This window comes from Magnolia sinica, chromosome 3, assembly GCF_029962835.1.
Source record: "Magnolia sinica isolate HGM2019 chromosome 3, MsV1, whole genome shotgun sequence".
NCBI classification, from domain to species: Eukaryota; Viridiplantae; Streptophyta; class Magnoliopsida; order Magnoliales; family Magnoliaceae; genus Magnolia; species Magnolia sinica.
Window position 1 is genome coordinate 118,578,506 of NC_080575.1, and position 19,310 is coordinate 118,597,815.

At 42.6% G+C, this 19,310-nt stretch overlaps 2 protein-coding genes across 2 annotated transcripts; one reads left to right on the forward strand and one right to left on the reverse strand.

The window, feature by feature from the left end:
- The first annotated feature begins 890 nt into the window (after positions 1–890).
- LOC131240942 (uncharacterized) lies at positions 891–9,304 on the forward strand. Its single transcript, XM_058239500.1, has 5 exons — positions 891–1,152; positions 2,249–3,151; positions 4,762–4,962; positions 5,863–6,058; positions 8,752–9,304. Exons 1-5 carry the CDS (start codon positions 1,051–1,053, stop codon positions 8,934–8,936), a joined length of 1,587 nt encoding a protein of 528 aa, XP_058095483.1. The 5' UTR covers positions 891–1,050; the 3' UTR covers positions 8,937–9,304.
- Positions 9,305–12,281: 2,977 nt separating this feature from the next.
- LOC131240943 (BES1/BZR1 homolog protein 4-like) lies at positions 12,282–16,671 on the reverse strand. Its single transcript, XM_058239501.1, has 2 exons — positions 15,977–16,671; positions 12,282–13,414 (listed from the first exon to the last, which is right to left on the reverse strand). The coding sequence occupies exons 1-2, from the start codon at positions 16,190–16,192 to the stop codon at positions 12,602–12,604; spliced, it is 1,029 nt and encodes a 342-aa protein (XP_058095484.1). The 5' UTR covers positions 16,193–16,671; the 3' UTR covers positions 12,282–12,601.
- Positions 16,672–19,310: the final 2,639 nt, after the last annotated feature.

Genomic DNA, 19,310 nt, shown 5'->3' on the forward strand with positions numbered 1-19,310 from the left:
CTGCGATAGCCTTTGGCAGTAAGTTCCTGGGCAAGGATTCTGGGCCTACTGCCACGTTTGTGAGAAATCCAACCCTTTCATCCGTTTTTCGACCTCGTTTTAAGACATGGTTATGAAAAATGAGGAGTATCCAAAACTCTAAGTAAGTCAAAGGAGACGAAATAGTGGGAAAGGAGTACCTATTGTTGAAACTTTCCTAGGCTCCACCTCGCTGTTTACATGTCATCTAAACGGTTTATAAGGTCATTTTTATTAAGATAAAGTGAAAACACTCAAAAAATAGACTGTTAAAAAACTTTCATGGCCATATAAGTGTTTCAACGTTGTTCACTAAATCTCCACTGTTTCCACTCGTGTGGCCCGCTTGAGTTAATCTCCACTGTTTCCACTCGTGTGGCCCACTTGAGTTTTGGATCCTCGTCATGTTTTGTCTCACCTAGTAAAATGAGCTCAAGAAACGGATGGAGCCACGTGAGTGGAGACTTTCCTCGGATCCAACCCGTCCATCAAGTACGTTACCTCATATTCACTTTAAACCAAGATATCATGGCCATCCAAACTTAGGTAGGCCACACTTGGAAAAAGTTGGGAGGGGACGCTTCCCATTAGTTTTGTGTACGGCCTGTTATGGTGTTTATACTCCTTCCAATCCATTCATCCGATACAAATACCCAAAAATCACAGAGGTGGGCAATACCATATGAATTTAGATGTTTACGGGTATAATTTTACGGGATGGCCCATCTAATTATTGAATCAGCCTAATTATTTGGATAAAGGCTGATGGACGGGGTAGATTTCATGCACGTTTAGTCATTTCTTACACGTATGAGAAAGCTGGGTACCCACGCGAGGTAAGCCTCTCTCTCTCTCCCTCGTCGTTGCAATCAATCGAGTTACTTACGCGGGCAGGATACCCTGCTTTTGTTCAATTCGGAGAGAGAGAGAAAGAAAAACCCCGATTCTTCCGAGAATTTTTTCGATCCTCTTCGATGGCGATTTTCATCAACTGATGCATCATCTCGATCGAAGCTCTCCATCTCTTCTTCGATGGAGGAAAGCCGCAAGCTCTACCCTGATATATTCGCCGAAGAATCCCAGCCGTTGGAGGCTAGGGTTTCTCATCTAAGCCTTGGCGGAGAACATGATCAGGTATCTGTTTCTCGTCTCTTAGAGGAATTTCTGTATATTGTTTAGGGATTAGGTTCTGTATTTGAGTAGAAGGAATGATTTATGCATTTGTATTTGATAGATTGAGAAATAGAAGTTTGGAAATTTGAAATATGAATTTGTTGGGTTTGGATTCCTTTCCATTTCTTTTTATTTTTTAGAATTTGGTTGTCGTCTCTTCTGTTCATTTGTTTGGAGATTTCTCTTTGGGATCTCTAAGAGAGGCTCTTTTGGTGGTTCTTATGGAAGAAACGGATACGATCTTTGTTTTGTCGCTGAAGTGTTATGCTTAATCATCCCAAGGGGATGCCGTTGAATTGATTTTTATTATTATTATTATTATTTTAAACTATATATATATAAAAAAAAAAAGGAGTTTTAGTGTTTCTTGCGATAAAAATAAGTTTTGATGCTTTCGTCTGGGTTTACAGAGATTAATTGTGATTTTTTTTTTCAAAATTTCTTGCTCATGTTTGTGGATGATTGAATTGGTCTATTTGCTTATATGTGGTCGGATTTTATTTTTTATTTTTCTTTTTTTAAAGTTTGTTTGGTTCCTGGTTTTAGTGACAGGATAGAGATTTTTAGCTTTTGCTGTGGGAAAATAAGATGGAAATCCTGTTCTGACTGTACTTACTCATTTTTATTGGTGATAAAATCCCAATGAAACTGGCAGACATTGCATTTCAGTTTTTGGGTGGGGGCGATAAAAAGGAGTTGCCTTGTCCTTATTGCACTATTTTTATAATTTATATGAAATATTTTGGGGCCTGTTTGGCAGACGCCTGAAAATGAGCTCATCTCTTTTTAGTCAATCATAATTATGTATTAGAGATCATACGATCTCTAATACATGATTCCATTCTGGTTGATCATAATGTGTATCAGATATCATGATTTCTTAGACATAATTATGATATACTAAGATGAGATGAATCAGTTTTCAGGCGTCTGCCAAACAGGGGCTTTGTTTTTTTTGAGGAAATAGTTCAATTGTATCATCCAATGCATATCCATAGTCTTTGTGGCAGCTGATGCTGGCTCCTTCACTGATTTCTGAACCCTCATTTGGTATCAGGTTTCTTGCATTGAGAAACAGAGCATGGATGGCCCTTCCACGGGGATTGGCGACATGCCTAGTCAAGGAATGACTCTGGCCCGAGAATGTCATGCCAACAAACCTCTTCATGTTGGGGAGAACAACAGACATGAGGATGTGGGTCATCAGAAACTAGGTAGATACTTCTATTACGATTCGCCCCTTCATGAAGAAACCGGAATTTGGATACCTGTCTCTGTTCCACCCATGTCGGAAAGCGATCACGAGGAATGGAGCAGAGGCTTTGGGCCTAATGGAGGCTTCTTCCCTGAAGGGGACATGGGTTGGGGTCATTTTCTTGGAGAAGATAAGGCACTGACCATGTGGGATGTGGTAATCGAGATGTTGCTTGCTGCTCGTGGGAAAGTCAGTTCTCTTGCTTCTGGTGAGCTTCATAGATGTAGAATGTCATGGATATCGGGCCATCTTCTCGAGCAAGCTTGGAAAGAGATGGCACAAACTCTCACTGAGGCAAATTTCGGCAATGTGAATGAAATTCTTGAAAAGGATCCACCAAAATGGTTGGCTGACAGTGCTGCTTCAGCATGCATGCTGTGTAGTGTGCGGTTCCATCCAATCATGTGTTCTCGGCATCATTGCCGATTCTGCGGTGGGATATTTTGCAATGAGTGTTCTAAGGGGAGGAGCTTATTGCCAGAGAAGTTCCGCTCCAGGGATCCACAACGGGTTTGCGATGTTTGCTGCGTGCGCCTTGAGTCTGTTCAGCCATTCTTAATGAATCAAGTAAGTCATGCTGCACAGCTGCCAACCCATGATCTGACTGACCTCAGTACTTTGAGGTCTTGGTTAAATTTTCCATGGGGACAATCAATGGAATATGAGATTTATAAGGCTACAAACACGATACGGGGTTATAACAAGGTACACTTTTCTGTCCTTAACGTTACTCACTCACTGCATTAGTATTTTCATGCGACATTTGCTTCTGGCTGATGCTGTCCTTAGATTCTCTTTTTCCTTGTGATGCCATCTCATCCAACCACTGAAACTGTACTTACTGGTCTCTCTGTGACAATTCTTTATAATTCAAACTCAAACCTCTATAATGCAAACTCCGAGAGGTTGACTTGATGACTTGGATAAGATTTGAGCAAACTGTAAAATGCTTGAAGCACTGAAAGTAGCTGGTATATTTCCCTGAAAGTTTGGAGTTTACTGCTGGATCAACTTGTGAGCAGACCTATCAGCATCCAGAGCCTGATTAGAAATGTGGCCTTGAGCTTTTCCACCAGGGCATCTACTTTCAAGATACGAACCAATTACTGCTACTATATGATCCATTTTTACAAGCTTCTAGCTTTTGCAAGCCACCTCAAAGTTCCATGAAAATCTGTGCTTTCTTTTGTGAAGGGACATCTTTAAGAGTACTGAAGAAGCCTTTGTTTGATTTAAAATTTCAACCAAATCATCCTAGCTATGAGCTCAATGCCTAGTAGTTGGCATACCTCAATGCCTCTTTAATCTCTAAGTTTAGCTGGTTTTGACAACAATCAGAACAACATTTCAAACAATATTTCGTAGTCTTTCACAAAAAATAAATAAATAAATAAACTATTCGAACAGTCATGTAGGTTTTTTTCTTTCTTTCTTAATAGATTGCATTGAAAATTGCAAGCATTTTGCTGTTTGATATTTGGACAAACCATAAAAATGCCACCCATTATTTGGTAAACCTATTTTTCTGAACTGTTACCAAACTACTTGTGACAGTCTGACATCATAAAATCTATTATGTGAAGAAGAATGCATAGGTACCATGGTATTTTGCATGGGATTAGCGTGTGTTTTAGCATGGTGTGCCGTAACGGCCGTAAAGGCTGTTACATAAAGGTAATAGTGGCAATTGTCACACGTTACGGGGTTGTAACGCCATAACAGCCGTTATGGAAAAAATGACTCATAATGGCCATAACAACCCCCGTAACGGCCCATTATGCCCCCCCATTGATGTGATTTTGATTTCTTTCCCATTGCTTGGTAGCCCTATTTAAAGGGTTGTGAACTCGTTTTTAATCATCAATTAATCAATTTCGAATTTATTAGAATTTATTTTTATTTTCTGCTTTCTTTTCCTCGTGGATTCGAGAAGTCTCTGTGAGGAGTCCAGAGAAGCTCCGTGGATTCGGGGTAGTTATCCTCATCACGTTCATCCCTGCGTCACCCATAAAGGCTGTAATGGCACCGTAACAGTCCATCATGGGGCCGATACGGGTTTTTTGTGGCCATTACAACCCATATTGTGAAGGTAACGGTGGTGGTCATTACGGCTACCATTACTGTTACGGAATACCTCGCATTTTAGTGTCTGCCAGGACATTTCGGTGTTTATGAAAATCAGGCAATTTTCATCTTTCATTGGAAATTGGATTTTTCAAGACATTAACTCTTCTAGAATAGAGCAACAATTTATTTGGTATTTGCGCTATTTGCATGGTTACAATACTCCAAACTGACATAAAATCATTGCTCAGGTGGGTTCCATGAGACCTGAAAAGTTGATTCCGGATGCAATTCTAAGACACGCAAAAGGCCTCGCAATTCTTACTGTTGTGAAGGTTGGTGTGATGGCTACCTATAACATTGGGACAGGGCTTGTTATTGCTCGCAGAGAAGATGGGTCATGGTCTCCGCCCTCTGCCATTTCTTCTTTTGGTTTTGGATGGGGAGCTCAGGTATAGCGCTTCTTTATCCAGTGTTCTATGTTCAGGATGTGACACTGTGGGTTCCTTGCTCTATTTATTTAATTTTTTGGGCAAATTAAAATTAAAAACCTTTAATCTGGCTTTTTAGGAAATGACTGAATATTACACCAACTCCCTTTTAGGAAATGAATGGGTGAATGTCCCTCAGTACAAAGAATGGTAATAGTGTTTATTTATTGAAATCATACAGGTTCCTCAGAAATATCCTATTAGTTTTTGTTAATTTTTTTTTTTTTAAATTATTGGATGCTTCTAATATATTCATATTTGCAGAACTACTGTGATATTTCAGGCACTAAAAGAGATCTGTTTCCTTGGGAATTATGGAAATATATTCATCTTGAACCCATAATATGCTGAATTATTTTCTTTGGAGATGAATGAACCATCATTGGTGTTCCCAGCTGTCTGTTTTGCTTCGAAGCTTCAGAAATGAGTGGGATGGAATAAACTGGGCTGGGGCAGGCTTGCATGGGGTGTTCACTGGCCCAATTTTGGGCCAAAATCCAGATTTGGACCCAGCCCATACATTCGTTGGGTCCTGAAAGCCAAGCCCAGGCGCATCCAATTTGCTCATTGACAGGCCTAAATCTGGGCATGGGAGGGGTTCCAATAGAAAATTTTGCCAATCGTCCACCCATGCCAGGGCCCAAATCATTTATTAATCTGTCCTTAAGATCTGGCCTGGACCTGACTCATTGGCCTAAATGTCACTCAGGCCCAAGCCCAAGCCCAGACATGTAAGGTTGGGACCTGAAATGTGATAGGCCAACCTAGCTTGTTGCCTGCCTTACCCACCATGTGTGATGCACTTGCATTGAAAATTTTGAGTAGCTATTTTGTCTCTCATTTACATTCTTTTGTTTACAGTTTGGAGGGGAGTTGACCGATTTCATAATTGTTCTGAGGACAGAGGATGCCATCAAGACATTTAGTGGAAATGTACATTTCTCACTTGGGGCAGGTCTCAGTGCAGCTGTTGGCATTGTTGGCCGGGCAGCTGAAGCGGATGTTCGTGCAGGTGATGGTGGCTATGCAGCTTGTTATACATATAGCTGCAGTAAAGGTAAATTCCATTTACATAAACCTTGTGACAATTTTTTTTATTATTATGATGATTAGTTGCTTTAAAACAAAAATCAACCTGTGTTATGAAGCTCATTGGATTACCTTGCACTTCAGTTTTATCAACGGTACACTGCACTTTCATTGTCAGATGTAATCTGCTAATGCTTATGCTACAAAATATAGAGGCCCCATTATGGGTATGAAGTTGGAATATAGTGCCCGGCATCTCAGATGGAAGTATGCTTTGTCTTCACTATTATAAAACAGTGTGTTAGGGTCCACCCAGCAACCAGTGGGGCACTAACTAACAGCTGAGGATACATCTTTTTGGCTTCTCAGATATTTTGAACAATGATTTTGGATGTCCATTGACTCAATTTTTATCGTACAGAGAAATGAAAGTACTGAGTCAATAGTCCTAGTTTCTTTGCTTCCTGCACTTGTAATTTTATCCCAAAGCACATTCGATGCGTTGACTAAATAATGACCCTTACACTTGAGAGCCGTTTCATTTACATGGCATGCGAAGTATCATCTGCATGAGCATCGCTAAGCGCACACACTTGTGCAGTAAGGCTCATGTACACACCAAATGCTTCAAGTTGGTCCAACGTTGTTCATGTATGTGCGAGATCTATTCCATTTATCAGGTTTGTCCAACGTTGTTCATGTTTTTCCAAAAATAAAATCTGGTCCAATCAGCATGTGGGGCCCAATATCCAGAAACAGGTGGATGGGTTAGAGAAGTCCAGCCAAGTTTTTCTGAGCTGTACATTTGTTTTGCAAACTGTGGCCCACGTGACTGGTGGATCACCCTGATTCTTGGGCTAGGGCATCCATATAGTGGTGCTTTCTTATGGATGGATTGGATCTCGGACCTATTGTGCCATGCTAGCACATTTGTGGCATGTACACGGGCTTTTTGCACATGCATGTGGGAGTAGCAAAGCTCTAGGGAAAAAGGTACTACGAGGTCAACCTCATTGGAGCTTTCCAGGAGGTCAAGCTTTGTTGGCCCCACCATGATGTGTTGGACATCCACACCGTGTATTTGATGTGCCCTTCCATGGTGGCCATAGGCCTAAATCCATGACTTAGGTGGGCTGCACCACAGTCAACAGTTGAGAGTGGAAGCTCACCAATTGAAACCTTCTTGATTGTTTATAGGGCCCACTGAGACATGGTTTAGACATACAAGATAGAACCGATCCATAGCGTGTCCCACTTGGATGAGCGGTCACACTAAATTTCAGACCATTCCAAAACTCAGGTGGGCTCTATCAAGTGCTTTTAGATTTTTTAGGCATGGTTTTAGATGGTGTGGCCCACCTGAGTTCTGGATATGGCTGATTTTTGGGACATCCCATAACCTAGAGGGGACCCATCAAATGCATGGTGTAGAAGTCCGACACATATCAGGTGGGGCCTAGAGAGCTCGACCTCATGGGATGCTCCTATGAGGTCGACCAGGGGTGCACCCAGCAGATAATTTCCAAAATATTAAGCGTGTGCTACATCCAACCCTTTTAATAGGTTGGCCCCACCATGTAGATTGGCTTTTGACAAAAATCAGTCCCATTTACTAATTAGGTGGGCCATACCATAGGAACCGATGCCCAGCCACTGATAAAGAGCAAAATACAAGTGTCAAGTACATCCAGTTGGACCACAAGCTATGGTCCATTTAGTGTTTGGCTTCTGTCCCATCAAGTGTGTGTGACATCTAAACCTTCCAATAGGTTGGCTCCAACATGAAGTTTATCTATTGAAATGATAAGAATTATTTACTAATTAAGTGGGCCCTACCATAGAAAACAATAACTAGCCATCGATAAATAGAAGGGTAGCCCAGTAGATGAGTGGATATGTCTGATTTTTGCACTAGGTAATCCTCATAGTGGGGTCAACCTATTGGACGGGTTGGATGTCTTGTCGCATGCACTTAATAGGTTGGAAGTTGTCCTCTAGCCTGTGGTCCAATAGTTGGGTCAACCTATTGGACGGGTTGGATGTCGCATGCACTTAATAGGTTGGAAGTTGTCTTCTGGGTGGAACGTGACCTGTGGTCCAACTTGAGACCACCTCGTGCGTGCGTGCGTGCGTGTGTGTGTTGGTTTTGCTAATGTCCCCGCCCTCATGGGACATTAACATTGTCCCCAAACCTTTCAAGTGGCACACGGTGTGACCTATCATTGATTTGAACCATTCTTACAACTAGGAGCAAGCTATGGTGCAAGAATCATGCCGATCGGATGATCTTAACCCTTTGAATGGGGTCAATTTGTTAAAACTGTCCATTGTTTGCAACCCATATGTCGCATGGTTAGAATTATCAAATTGAAGTGTTACTTTAGAATCATAAGAAATACAAAGTGGGATCTGTCTAGTAGCTGTTTCACTATGATGATTGGGCCTATTTTGTTTCTCCGGTCAATCTTGATTGTCCATTTTCATGTTACTGATAGGAAACTTGGGATCATCCGATTCGCATGATTTCTGCACGATGGCCTGCTCCTAGTGTGAATGAATGAACAGTTCGGATCAATTATAGGTCACCCCATGTGCCATTTGAAAGATTTGGGGACGTTGCTAACATCCCCATGAAGGTGGGGATGTTAGCAAAACCCTGTATACGTATAGTGCAACGATTTGGTACCTCACAAATTCTCATATGATTGGTTGATTCTGCAGGTGCATTTGTAGGATGTTCGCTGGAAGGAAGTCTGGTCACCACCCGTACATCTGAGAATTCCCGATTCTATGGTAGTTCATCCATCAAGGCATCAGACATTCTCCTTGGGTCATTCCCTCGACCGCCTGCAGCTACCATTCTCTACCATGCTCTGTCAGATCTATTCCAGAAGCTTGATAAATGATATGATCAATCACTCTTATCGGTATGGTCCTGTCTCCCCTAAAGAAATGCTGGAAAAGGTACCTGCTGAGCGGTAGGATTGCTTCTGTAGCTTTTATGTGCAGCTTTGTCACTCCAAATCAAATTATCAGCACCTATTCTTCAGTTCCTTGTAAAGCAATCGATAATTCGGTATATAAATGGTTGTACAGTCCAGAAAATTTCACAAATTATCATTCCTTCTATACAAGAAATACTATCAGGGGATTGATTGATGGACCTTAAAACTATCTGGTTGTATATATATAGACTTGCACATGGACTGGCAATAATTACCAAATAATTGTGAAAAGAAAATTTCTCTAATTGACTTGCGATCAGTTTGTCCAATGTTCCACCTTTTTTATGCTTAAAATTGTGCTCATATTTATTACATGGCATCTTACTGCATCGAATGGCCAATATCAGTTTTTTAGTGGTGATATTGGGATATGAGATTTGGGTGAATGTCTGCTAATGATATTGGGATTGAATGGCCCAATCTGGTGGGCTAATCCTCTGTTTCCCCTTTGAGTAAACACTTCCTTTAACTAATGGAGGCTGGCATTCCCTTGTTTCCAGCCTTTGTAATCTTTTGCTTGGCTAGAGTTGCATGCGTTCCCTGGTCCCCTGTTTTTGCGAAGTTCAATTATTTCTGATGCAGAAAAAATGGGGGCAGCAACATCAGCTTTTTAATCTTGTTGATTGCTGTTTCTTTTATATTTAGTCATTTAGTTATTTTATGCCATCCAACTAAAGGTAAAAAGAAAGAGGTTTGGTTCTCAGCATGTCAACCGTCTTCTTCTGACTTAGCAAGCCATATTCTGGTTAATTCTGAAGTCACCACGATCTAGGCACGGTGCAACTCATTCCAAGGACCTTGGTGTGTGTGTGTGTGTGTGTGTGTGTGTGTGCTTGTTGACAGCCCTGGTCAAAGCTCCTCAGGTCGAAGTCCTGGTGAGATGGAAGTTGCTTGTACTAGGTGTTTTCCAAATCATCAGCCTTATTCTGTGCTCCGAGGTTGCTTAGTCCATGCATTCCTCTGTTGGGGTGGCCCCCTTGTAGCTTCACAGCATGCACTGTTTGAGTCCATGCATTCCTTCGTGTTTCAAAAACTAGTTGCCTGGTCAACCAGGGGAAATGCCATCATTAATGATATGTGGCAGCTTCTCATCGGGTCAAGTCTTTAAGTCTTAAGACTTGCTGTTACGATTTTGTTCCAGTTCATACTCAGACCTCCAACATCCATAAAAAGTGGGCATCATCTGTCATCTCCGTCGGTGCCTCCTTTCAGAGACCATGGGCGAAGCCTGCTATGCCCACAGCAGGCTTCTCTTCCTTTTCAAGTAATCTCTTACCAATTGGCATTTGTATTTTGTGCTAGCATGCTCGGTGGCCAACCCCACCCCAATGAGTCGGGATAAGGCGTAGATGATGATGGATGATCTGTATTGGTAGAGCCTATGAGTTGCCAGGGGATGGTTTTCTTTATTTCAATTCAGGTAACCATAAGTTGGGACTGGAGGGGAACGGAGCCATGTTCCTTGGAGTGCAGAAACCATTTGATGCTGGGTTTTCTGTATTCTAGGGTGCATCACACCACTGCTGCAACTAGCAGCACCTCCTTGCTTGTATTTGTATTTGCTGTTACCATATCTGCTTCCTGTCTCCACTCAATTAGCTAGTGTCTTTCATTCAGCGACATAAATGAAAATGGAGAGGAGCTCCTGTTTTCACGCTAAATCTCACCATGCATATGGTACAATGTCAAAATCTAACGTGGGGGCATTGAGCTCTGTGCATATGATTTGGGTATCCTGGGCTTTCCTGATGAAGGCTCAACAAGTAAAGCCCATCCCAACTTATTTAATGCTGGTGGTCGCAGCCATGCCTGGCTCAACCGAGTCAAATTATTTAGCTCCCATATTAGGTTATATTCCCAATTACAGTTGGCTAGTTTCAATGCAACTGAAAGATGAAGCCGGCCACTGGTACGTCCTCACTCCTTTAAGGTGTCCTCCCAAGGGAAAATAAAATAAAATAAATTTTGCCACGCTTCACATATGCGCATAGATGATTGTTCCAACTGGACGATTGGTTTGGTGGGTAGTTTAAATACCCTAGAAAAGGGGGGTTAATAGTTTCAACGTAACACATTGATTAGTCAAGAGTTAAAAACTAGGATTGTTCAATCGAAAGAAGTTTGGGTCCCATGATTTTGAAAGTTATAGTTAGTCACTAGTGCTACGCATCCGCCTGTGAAATACAGGGGCTGGGATCTTTAATCCTACAAGGTGGGTATAAATTTGATGTTTAGGTCGACACACACACACAAACTTGGATGAATGGACCATAGAAATGGAAATGACAATGATTAGAGTATTACAACCCTGAATAAGAGGCTCTATAAAAATCACTAATCAATTTTTTTGCAGATTTCATACATCTTAAATGGTTTTGATTGTCCAATCACCATCATTTTTGGTTGGTAACCTGTTCGTGATGGCGAGTTATTTGATACTCTTTGCGTGGTCATGATGCTTGCTACGTAGGCACTTAGAGGTGGTACACGTGGCATATATATGAACTCAAATCAGGTCAACTTAAATGTGGAATCCAATGTCGTGGAGTTAAAACAGTCCTAAAATCGGATAGGTTGAAACATTCTAACCTCTGATTGGGGCACCTTGTTTCTTAAAATAAGTCCAATTGATATTTTTCATTTTAACTGTCAGTAATTTCTGGTTCATGAAACATCTAAACCCTTAAACATAATTTGAAGGGAGTAGATTTACCTTAATGCCATATAGCCAATTTCCACGCAATTTGTAAGTGACAGCAAATCATTCATCACACTGCCAGAGTATCAAAGCTTTTCTCGATCATAATTGCCACGTACATTACCGAAAGTGTGCGCGGATGGGACTCATAAATCTCTTCTTATATATATGATGTCATACCGAGTTTGTCTACTCAAAATGTATTACATTCATCGTTCATCCGTTGTTTCTATCCCAAGTCAAATGGCTACTCGACCATGACCTAAAACAAGGTCTATTTCTTACTGTCACTCAAAAAGTTTGCTAACCATTTTCTCGGTCCAAGTCTTCCCTAAAGAATTCTTAAATAAAATAAAATAAAATAAAAAAAGAACCCTCTATCTTCAGGTCCGGCCCATACAAGGAAACACCCAAGGAAAATCCACTCCTCATTCATGTTTTAGAACTCCCAAACAAGTCTCCTTGAGGCTTGAATTCAACAACCCCTTAGTCATCCAACATTCAACAGTAAGCCATACCCACACATATTAATGGTTTTGAGAAAGAAATAAAGAAATGGGTGAACGAACCCCACAATGTTATATATAAATATAATTGAAAAATAAATAAACATAGCTATTCCAGATATTCTTCCCTCAGCTTGTTCTATCCTTTTGGCTTAAAAACACCCGAAATCCAACACATTTTGAGTAAATAAAGGAAAATCAGTCTGCAGAGGAAGCTAAACCAACGCCAAACCATATCCATGTTTTCTCCTCCCTGTCTCTCTCTTCCTCTCTCTACACCATCATAACAAATGGAAAGAACAAAGGACGGAGAAGAGCAACAGCAGCATACCAGCAGTTCATCACACGTTCTTGGCCCCAGATCACCTGGTATGGGAGCCCCCAAGGGTGAGCTCAAGCTCGTCTGACCCACATTCCTCATGTATCCTCTCTCCCTCCCATGGCTTCACCAGCCCTATCGTGTTGCTGCCAAATGCAAACTCATCGGAAACCCCATCTGACATCTGCACATCTGTGTGATTGGGTGTGCCTGCCAAGGCAGGAGAGCAAGTCCCACTTTGACCTGGTGTCCACATGCGGGAACCCCCACCTGCTAACACTTCCTCCTTGAATCCAAAGGGGTTGGCGGAGACTAGGCTGAATGTGGGAGACGACGGCCCACCAGGTGGTATGTGGATCCCAGAAAGCCATCTGGAATCGGGGAGGATCTGACGGCCAGGGCTTGGAGGGGTGGAAGAGGGTAGGAAGGGGTAGTTATGTGAAGAATCCCACGAGGGGGCGGCGGTGGGGTCATCCCAGTCGGTCTTGATTCGAGGGGTACGGGCAGTTGGGGAGCTCAGTGGAGGGGTAACAGGAGCACTGATGGAGCCACCATGGATGTAGAGGTGATGGGGCAGCTTGGAGGAGGATGCAGATGAAGAGGCAGATGAGAGATTTTTTAGCCATGGAATGAGGGAATTCGGGTCGGCATTGGCATTAGCAGCATAGGATGAAGAAGCGGGGCTTGGGAAGGAGGATGAGGTTGGACTTGGGTTATACGATGCACGTGGGCTTGGGTTATAGGATGCATGTGGGCTTGGGTTATATGACACACATGGACTCGGATGATATGACGAGCATGGGCTTGCAGATGCTGACCCGCCCACGATGTCCATGCGCTCCAATGGCTTGCATCCCTGAAAAAAAGAGAATAAGAAGAAGAGCAAAAGTTGTGGTTAATAGGCATGTACAAGCCCCCAGCATCGATGGACCACAGCCAAGTCAGGCCCATCACATTTGTACAAGTGGCTGTGGTCCCAGCAATCAATCCAATTGAACAATCCTGTCCGACCATCTGCAATTGGCTACACTAACATGGCATCGACAGCCCAAGTTCAGTTTTTGCAAAATGAACCACGTGCATGGTAGAGATTTTGCCTATCCAGCATAGACCTTGAAACCCAGGGAACCATAGTTTGATCACCTAACTAGTTTATTGGTGGACATCTTGTGGCCAGTTAAAATGAATAAATCCAACAGTCCAAATTCAGCAAAGAACTGTCCAAGAACCAGAGGTTAGGATTGTTCAACCAATATGATTTGGTTGAACACTAGGTCCCGCAATATGAATGTGCAATTCAGGTACATCACATGTAAAATTTTCGAAGTGCCAGTCTATCAACTTCACAATCCAACGAGGCATCATAAAACTCCCGTGAGTTAAAAAGTACGGTATTACCAAAATGAAAGACGAAAGAAAAAGGGTGCACCCATCCAACACGGTGTCTGATAAAACTACTCGTGTCATTGTCTAGAAGTGGGGTACGGCCTCTCAGCATTGATCGGAGAGTGGGGTTCAGGCCACCTTATTCCAATTCACCCAGCATTGATCGGAGAGTAGGGTTCAGCCTCTCAGCTTCAGAAAGCTTGGTCATTGCTGTCCAGAAACATTCTTCAAGACCGGCACAATGTCACGGACGGTTTTGTAATTTATACAGACAAGGGATACTTCAGTGAGAATGACTGGTGGCGTGATCTTTTATCTCGTGAACTGAGTTTCCTTCGTGTTTTTCATAGCTCAGGATCCAGTGTGTCGCCACCCAATGGGGCCCACATGCTGAGATGGTCAGATTATTTCAATTCTCCATATATATCCTTGTTCAAATATGCTATTATCCCATGATCATGCTTAGCTAAAGATCATGACCTTGGATTTAGAGTTGATAGTAAGACATCACAAAATTTTCTTATCATTGTTCTAAATTCATCTACAGATAGTGGCCTGATTATAATAGAGTGCACAAAATGGATGGTTCTGATCAATGGGCCACTCAACCAGTGGGGGCTGACACATTCTGGATCCTGACTCCTGAGAGAAGACAAGCAGGAGAAAAAAAAAACACGGTTCAGGAATAAAATGACCACTCTCACGTATCTCCTTCCCAATGTTGGATTCTGATTACAGGGCCGTTAGAGAGAGAAAGGGGGTCACAGCCATCCGTTTTAGCGCAAGTTTCTCACGGTGGTCCATATAGAACAGAGTCCAGAGCATTGAAGGTTCCGATCATTGGACCACTCAGCATGTGGACGAACATGCAGGAAACCTAAGCCGCGACTGGGGGCAAAACGAACTAGATTCCAGAATAAAATGACCATGGTCACGTGATAATCTCCTTCCCAGCCTTGGATTAAAATCAGAAAAGGAGGTTCGAAGGCTCGCGATCTAACCTTTAGTGGGTCTGCATTCTCATGCGCAGGTCTCTTTTCTAATAAAAAGTAGCAGCAGCCCAAAAACCGAAACTTTCACTGCTTTTGGGCGAAAATAGAATCTACTTCCCCATAAAATATTAAAATATTCGTACTGGCATCCGTCGTTTTACAGATCCAATGAGGCCAATAACCTCGACTCACGGTCATTTGTCGAGGGAATTTTCTAGGTATCTAAGGGTAGTTTTGTCATAACAAAGGACTATGACTATCAGCCCCGGAAACCAGGAAAATTTCATAAAAACCCAATTGGCCGGATAACATGTATAGGAAAAGTGCACAAAACCAAAGAAAGAGAGAAAAGGTAAAGAACGGAAGCAATCTTTAACAGGATTTTGGGTTTCACAGGAATGCTCAGATTTCTAGATTCTTATGAGAATTTCCCAAGGCCTTTTCTTCTCCAACGAGGGTATTTTCGTCACCTGCCTAGGTGTCGAATCTTCTTTAATTTTTCTGGTCAAAAAAGCAAAAACATACAAAAGGTTTCTATCGTGCGCCGGGCAGACACGGCCCTGGAAAGTAGCCAAGCTATCTGCGCCGTCGGATCCGACGTTTTTCTGGATTCGCAACGTCTCCGACGGAACCGCGATCAGCTTCACCGCATGTCCGACGGCCCAGTTTCCTGGATCCGACTAAGGCCAGATGATCGCATTTTAGCAAAAATTTCCAATCGTCGGGGCTGCTAAAATACGCCGGAGCACAATCGGATAGCGAAACCTCCGACTGGAACTGCAGAGAAACGCAGGGAAAACTGCGGTTACCAAACCTACAGGGCGCACGCTAGTTTACCGCCCAATATCAAATTGCTTCCATCCATGCGCCTGGCATCGCAAGAGACACAGGCAGATATTGCCTATTGTCCAGCTCCCCGAGTCCACGGCACGCACGTTAACATGCATCTGCAGCAAAATGCTATCGTGCGCCGGCGGGGCGCGGGCGATTAACACTAACTCCAGCTATTAGAGAAAGCTGAGGGAGGGTACTTGAATTACCTTTCTGTAAGTGGTGCCGTCTTCCTCGACCGTCCAACCAGCCTCTGCGCAAAGAGCTTTCAAGACCTCGTTGTTGTCACAGTGCTTCGGGAGCTTGTAGTTCCCATACATCCGCAGGCCGGCATAGATCTTCGCGGCGATAGCTCGCCTCCGTCTCTCCCTCCTCTTGTTATTCTCCCTCTCTTTCCACGTCGGAAGCCTTGTTCCCGACGTCATACGGCACTTCTGTATCTACCCCCAGAGATTATTACAAAACCGACAAGAAGATGACCGAATCCGCTTTTCAGAAGCTCGGAGATGATAAAACCGCCTGGAAAACCATTTTCCGGTGCCCCGAGGACCAAACCGCCCTGGAAACTCCTAGATCTCAGATCCAATCGCTTACACGAACTAAAACCGCTCCCGCAAACCGGATCCGTCACTCCATCCAACAAGCGCTCGCACGGAACCCTTGAAAATCCAATTCCACGGGAATCGATGCCGGAAACAAGAGATCTGATAGTCTAAGTAGATTTCGAGAAATACCGCTCGGAAAGTTAGATCTGTCTGCTTCTTAGAACAAATACCCTCACCAGAGAACCGCTCGGAAAACCGCTTTCGATAGCCTTTTCCTTCTCGTTGCGGGTACAAAGTCGTCTGAAGATTTCTTCCCAAAGAAAAGAAAAAGTCGCAGAACACGCTCCAATAAAAATGTAGGGCTGGAAGGGTGTTGTGTTAAATACACGGGATTATACTCAATGGCCATCGGCTTGAAGGAAAATTACGGACATGCCACTGGATAATGTTTCAGGTGCGACTCCGACATGGGTTTCATAATTCCATTGCGCATCGTGCGTTAACGCGGATTAGCTGCGAATCTAGCCAGGTGGGTGTGACCCTGACCGTGGGGCCCACCTCGATGAATGCGTTGTATATCCACGCCATCCATATGTTTTACCTGTTTATTTTAGGATATCTTATAAAAAATGAAGAAGATAAAAATCTCACGTCGACCACACAGTAAGGATTGAATTCCCACCATTAAATTCTTCTCAAGGGCCACAAATGTTTAGGATCAAGCCGCAATTTGTGTTTTACCTTCATCCAGTTATGCGTGACCTTATCAATAAGGTGGTTGAAAAATAAATCCTATAATAAATCTTAAGAATAGTGAGCATGCATTGACGGTGTAATCCACCTGGAATTTATATCAGCTTCATTTTTTCGGACCATGGGGCAAAACAGATGGACAACGATATACAATGCAAATATCCAAGTGGGCCCCACAGTCAAGGTCACACCCAGCTGTGATTAATCCAATTAATAGCCATCAAATAGATGCTTTATAGTAAAATAGATCATACTAAACTAGAAAGGTAAAATAGTAAAAGGTAACTAATGCTCCACCACAGTTTAGTAGGCCTTTTGGACACTCATAGATTGCTGTTCAACTATCACGTGTATATACTTAAAAATGCCGTCACTGTTCTTCCCACTGTCAAACACTCACATAACTTGGCTCACTTAATTAGTATACTTCCAATAGTCATATCAACAAGAAATATACCAGATTAGCCATTAATTCAACTGAAATTAAAGGCAAGACCTTGCCTGTCAAAAACTAGCAGTTAATGGATTGGACAACCCTGACACAATGTTAATTTTAACCATTTTCAATATTAATTTACAACCAGATTGCCCAACCGAAGTGCTTAATAAAATATGTGATTAATGTGCGGAAGGGCCAGTATGCTTTTCAGAAAAACACTAGGAAAACAAAAAAAAAAGCAGAAATAGTCGAATCATACAAGCCTGTTTGGACACCCTTCGCCAGACGTGCTCGAAATATTCTACGAGAACACAACTTCAATGACAATCAAACAAGTGAAAGATTTAGTCCTTGTTGTTCTACAGGTGGATGTTGGAAGAACTGCAACTCGGTTGGTAATTATGTTAAGACCGTAAGGACAAAATAGGGATAGGGAAAGATGCTGCAGTTCAGGACGGGATTAAGTAATGATTAGTTGGCTAAATATAGAAAAGTAAAGGCATTTCCTTCCTTCCGATATTATCACCCGAATGGCAGTGTACCCAGAGAGACGAAGGGGGGGACGGGGAGTTATTTAATACTCTGGCAGCCTATGTTTTATCATACGTAGGCACTTAGAAATTCCATACGTTAACTCGAGCTAAATTGACTAATTTGTATAAGTCCGTGAATCAGGCTGTTCGAACAATCTTAACTTCTGATTAGTGCGTCGTTGAAACAGGGCCTCTGTATTCTTTTCACATCAACCGTCCAATTAATGTCCACCGATCTGATAATCACATGGTCAAACAATCTAAATTTCTGTTCATTATTGGCAGCTTAATGTGAATTATTTTTATGCCAACTATGTAATTTTAAAGTGATTTGTAAGTACCTGCGTATTATCCATTGCAGTTGCCCGAGTATCAAATTTTTTCTCAGGAAGGGAAACTGAAATTCCCAGAGAGATGTCAAATCATAAATAGTAGAATGGAAAGGGCAACTAGGAGTTTGGTAAACGCTCGGCTGGGTGAAGTTTGAACTGTGAACCATCCTGCGTGGAGCTCACCCGATGAACGGTCCAGATACCATACGTACGCACCGCGAGTACATTCTGTTGGATCCCGAAGACGTCTCTTCAAAGGGAACGGATTGGCTACTCCCCCTACCAGCCAATGGCTGATGGTCGGTGCTCTGTGGGCCCCACCATGATGTATGTGTTTAATTCATGCCGTCCATATATTTTTTTCAGATCATTTTATGGTATGGGACAAAAAATTAGGTATATCACAATCTCAAGTGGACCACATTACAGGAAACAGTGTTGAATGAGCATCGACCGTTAGAAACCTTTCAGGGGCCATAAAAGTTTTGGAACAAGGTGATCTTTGTTTTTACCCTTCATCTCGGCTTGTACGACCTAATAAACATATTGGATGTCAAATAAACAGTATAGCAGGCCTTAGGAGGATTTTAATGGTGGATATCTTATCATTATTGTTTTCCTATGGTGTGGTCCACCTGAGATTATATCCCTCTAATTTTTAGGACGAAGCAGTAAAATGATCTTAAAAAATGGATGAACAGGGAATGGATGAAACACATACATCATGGAGGGGCCCACAGAGCACCGACCACCAGCTACCGGGCCGGTGGCAGGGGAAGTAGCCAATCCGTTTCCCTCTTCGAACTGTTGGATCCCGAAGACGTCTCTTCCACCACAATTCCACCCCAACTTGTGGTACTGTATGATATTTCTGACCAACATGCACAGGGAATGCCTGATGCCAGGTCAGTGGGACGGACCGTAGTGTACATGTTTTATTC

Coding starts and splice junctions, on each gene's coding strand:
- LOC131240942 (XM_058239500.1), top strand. CDS start 1,051: ATGGAGGAAAGCCGCAAGCTCTACCCTGATATATTCGCCGAAGAATCC. Junction 3,152..4,761: donor CGATACGGGGTTATAACAAG/GTACACTTTTCT, acceptor ATCATTGCTCAG/GTGGGTTCCATGAGACCTGA. Junction 4,963..5,862: donor GTTTTGGATGGGGAGCTCAG/GTATAGCGCTTC, acceptor TTTTGTTTACAG/TTTGGAGGGGAGTTGACCGA.
- LOC131240943 (XM_058239501.1), bottom strand. CDS start 16,192: ATGACGTCGGGAACAAGGCTTCCGACGTGGAAAGAGAGGGAGAATAAC. Junction 13,415..15,976: donor ACGGCACCACTTACAGAAAG/GTAATTCAAGTA, acceptor TCTTTTTTTCAG/GGATGCAAGCCATTGGAGCG.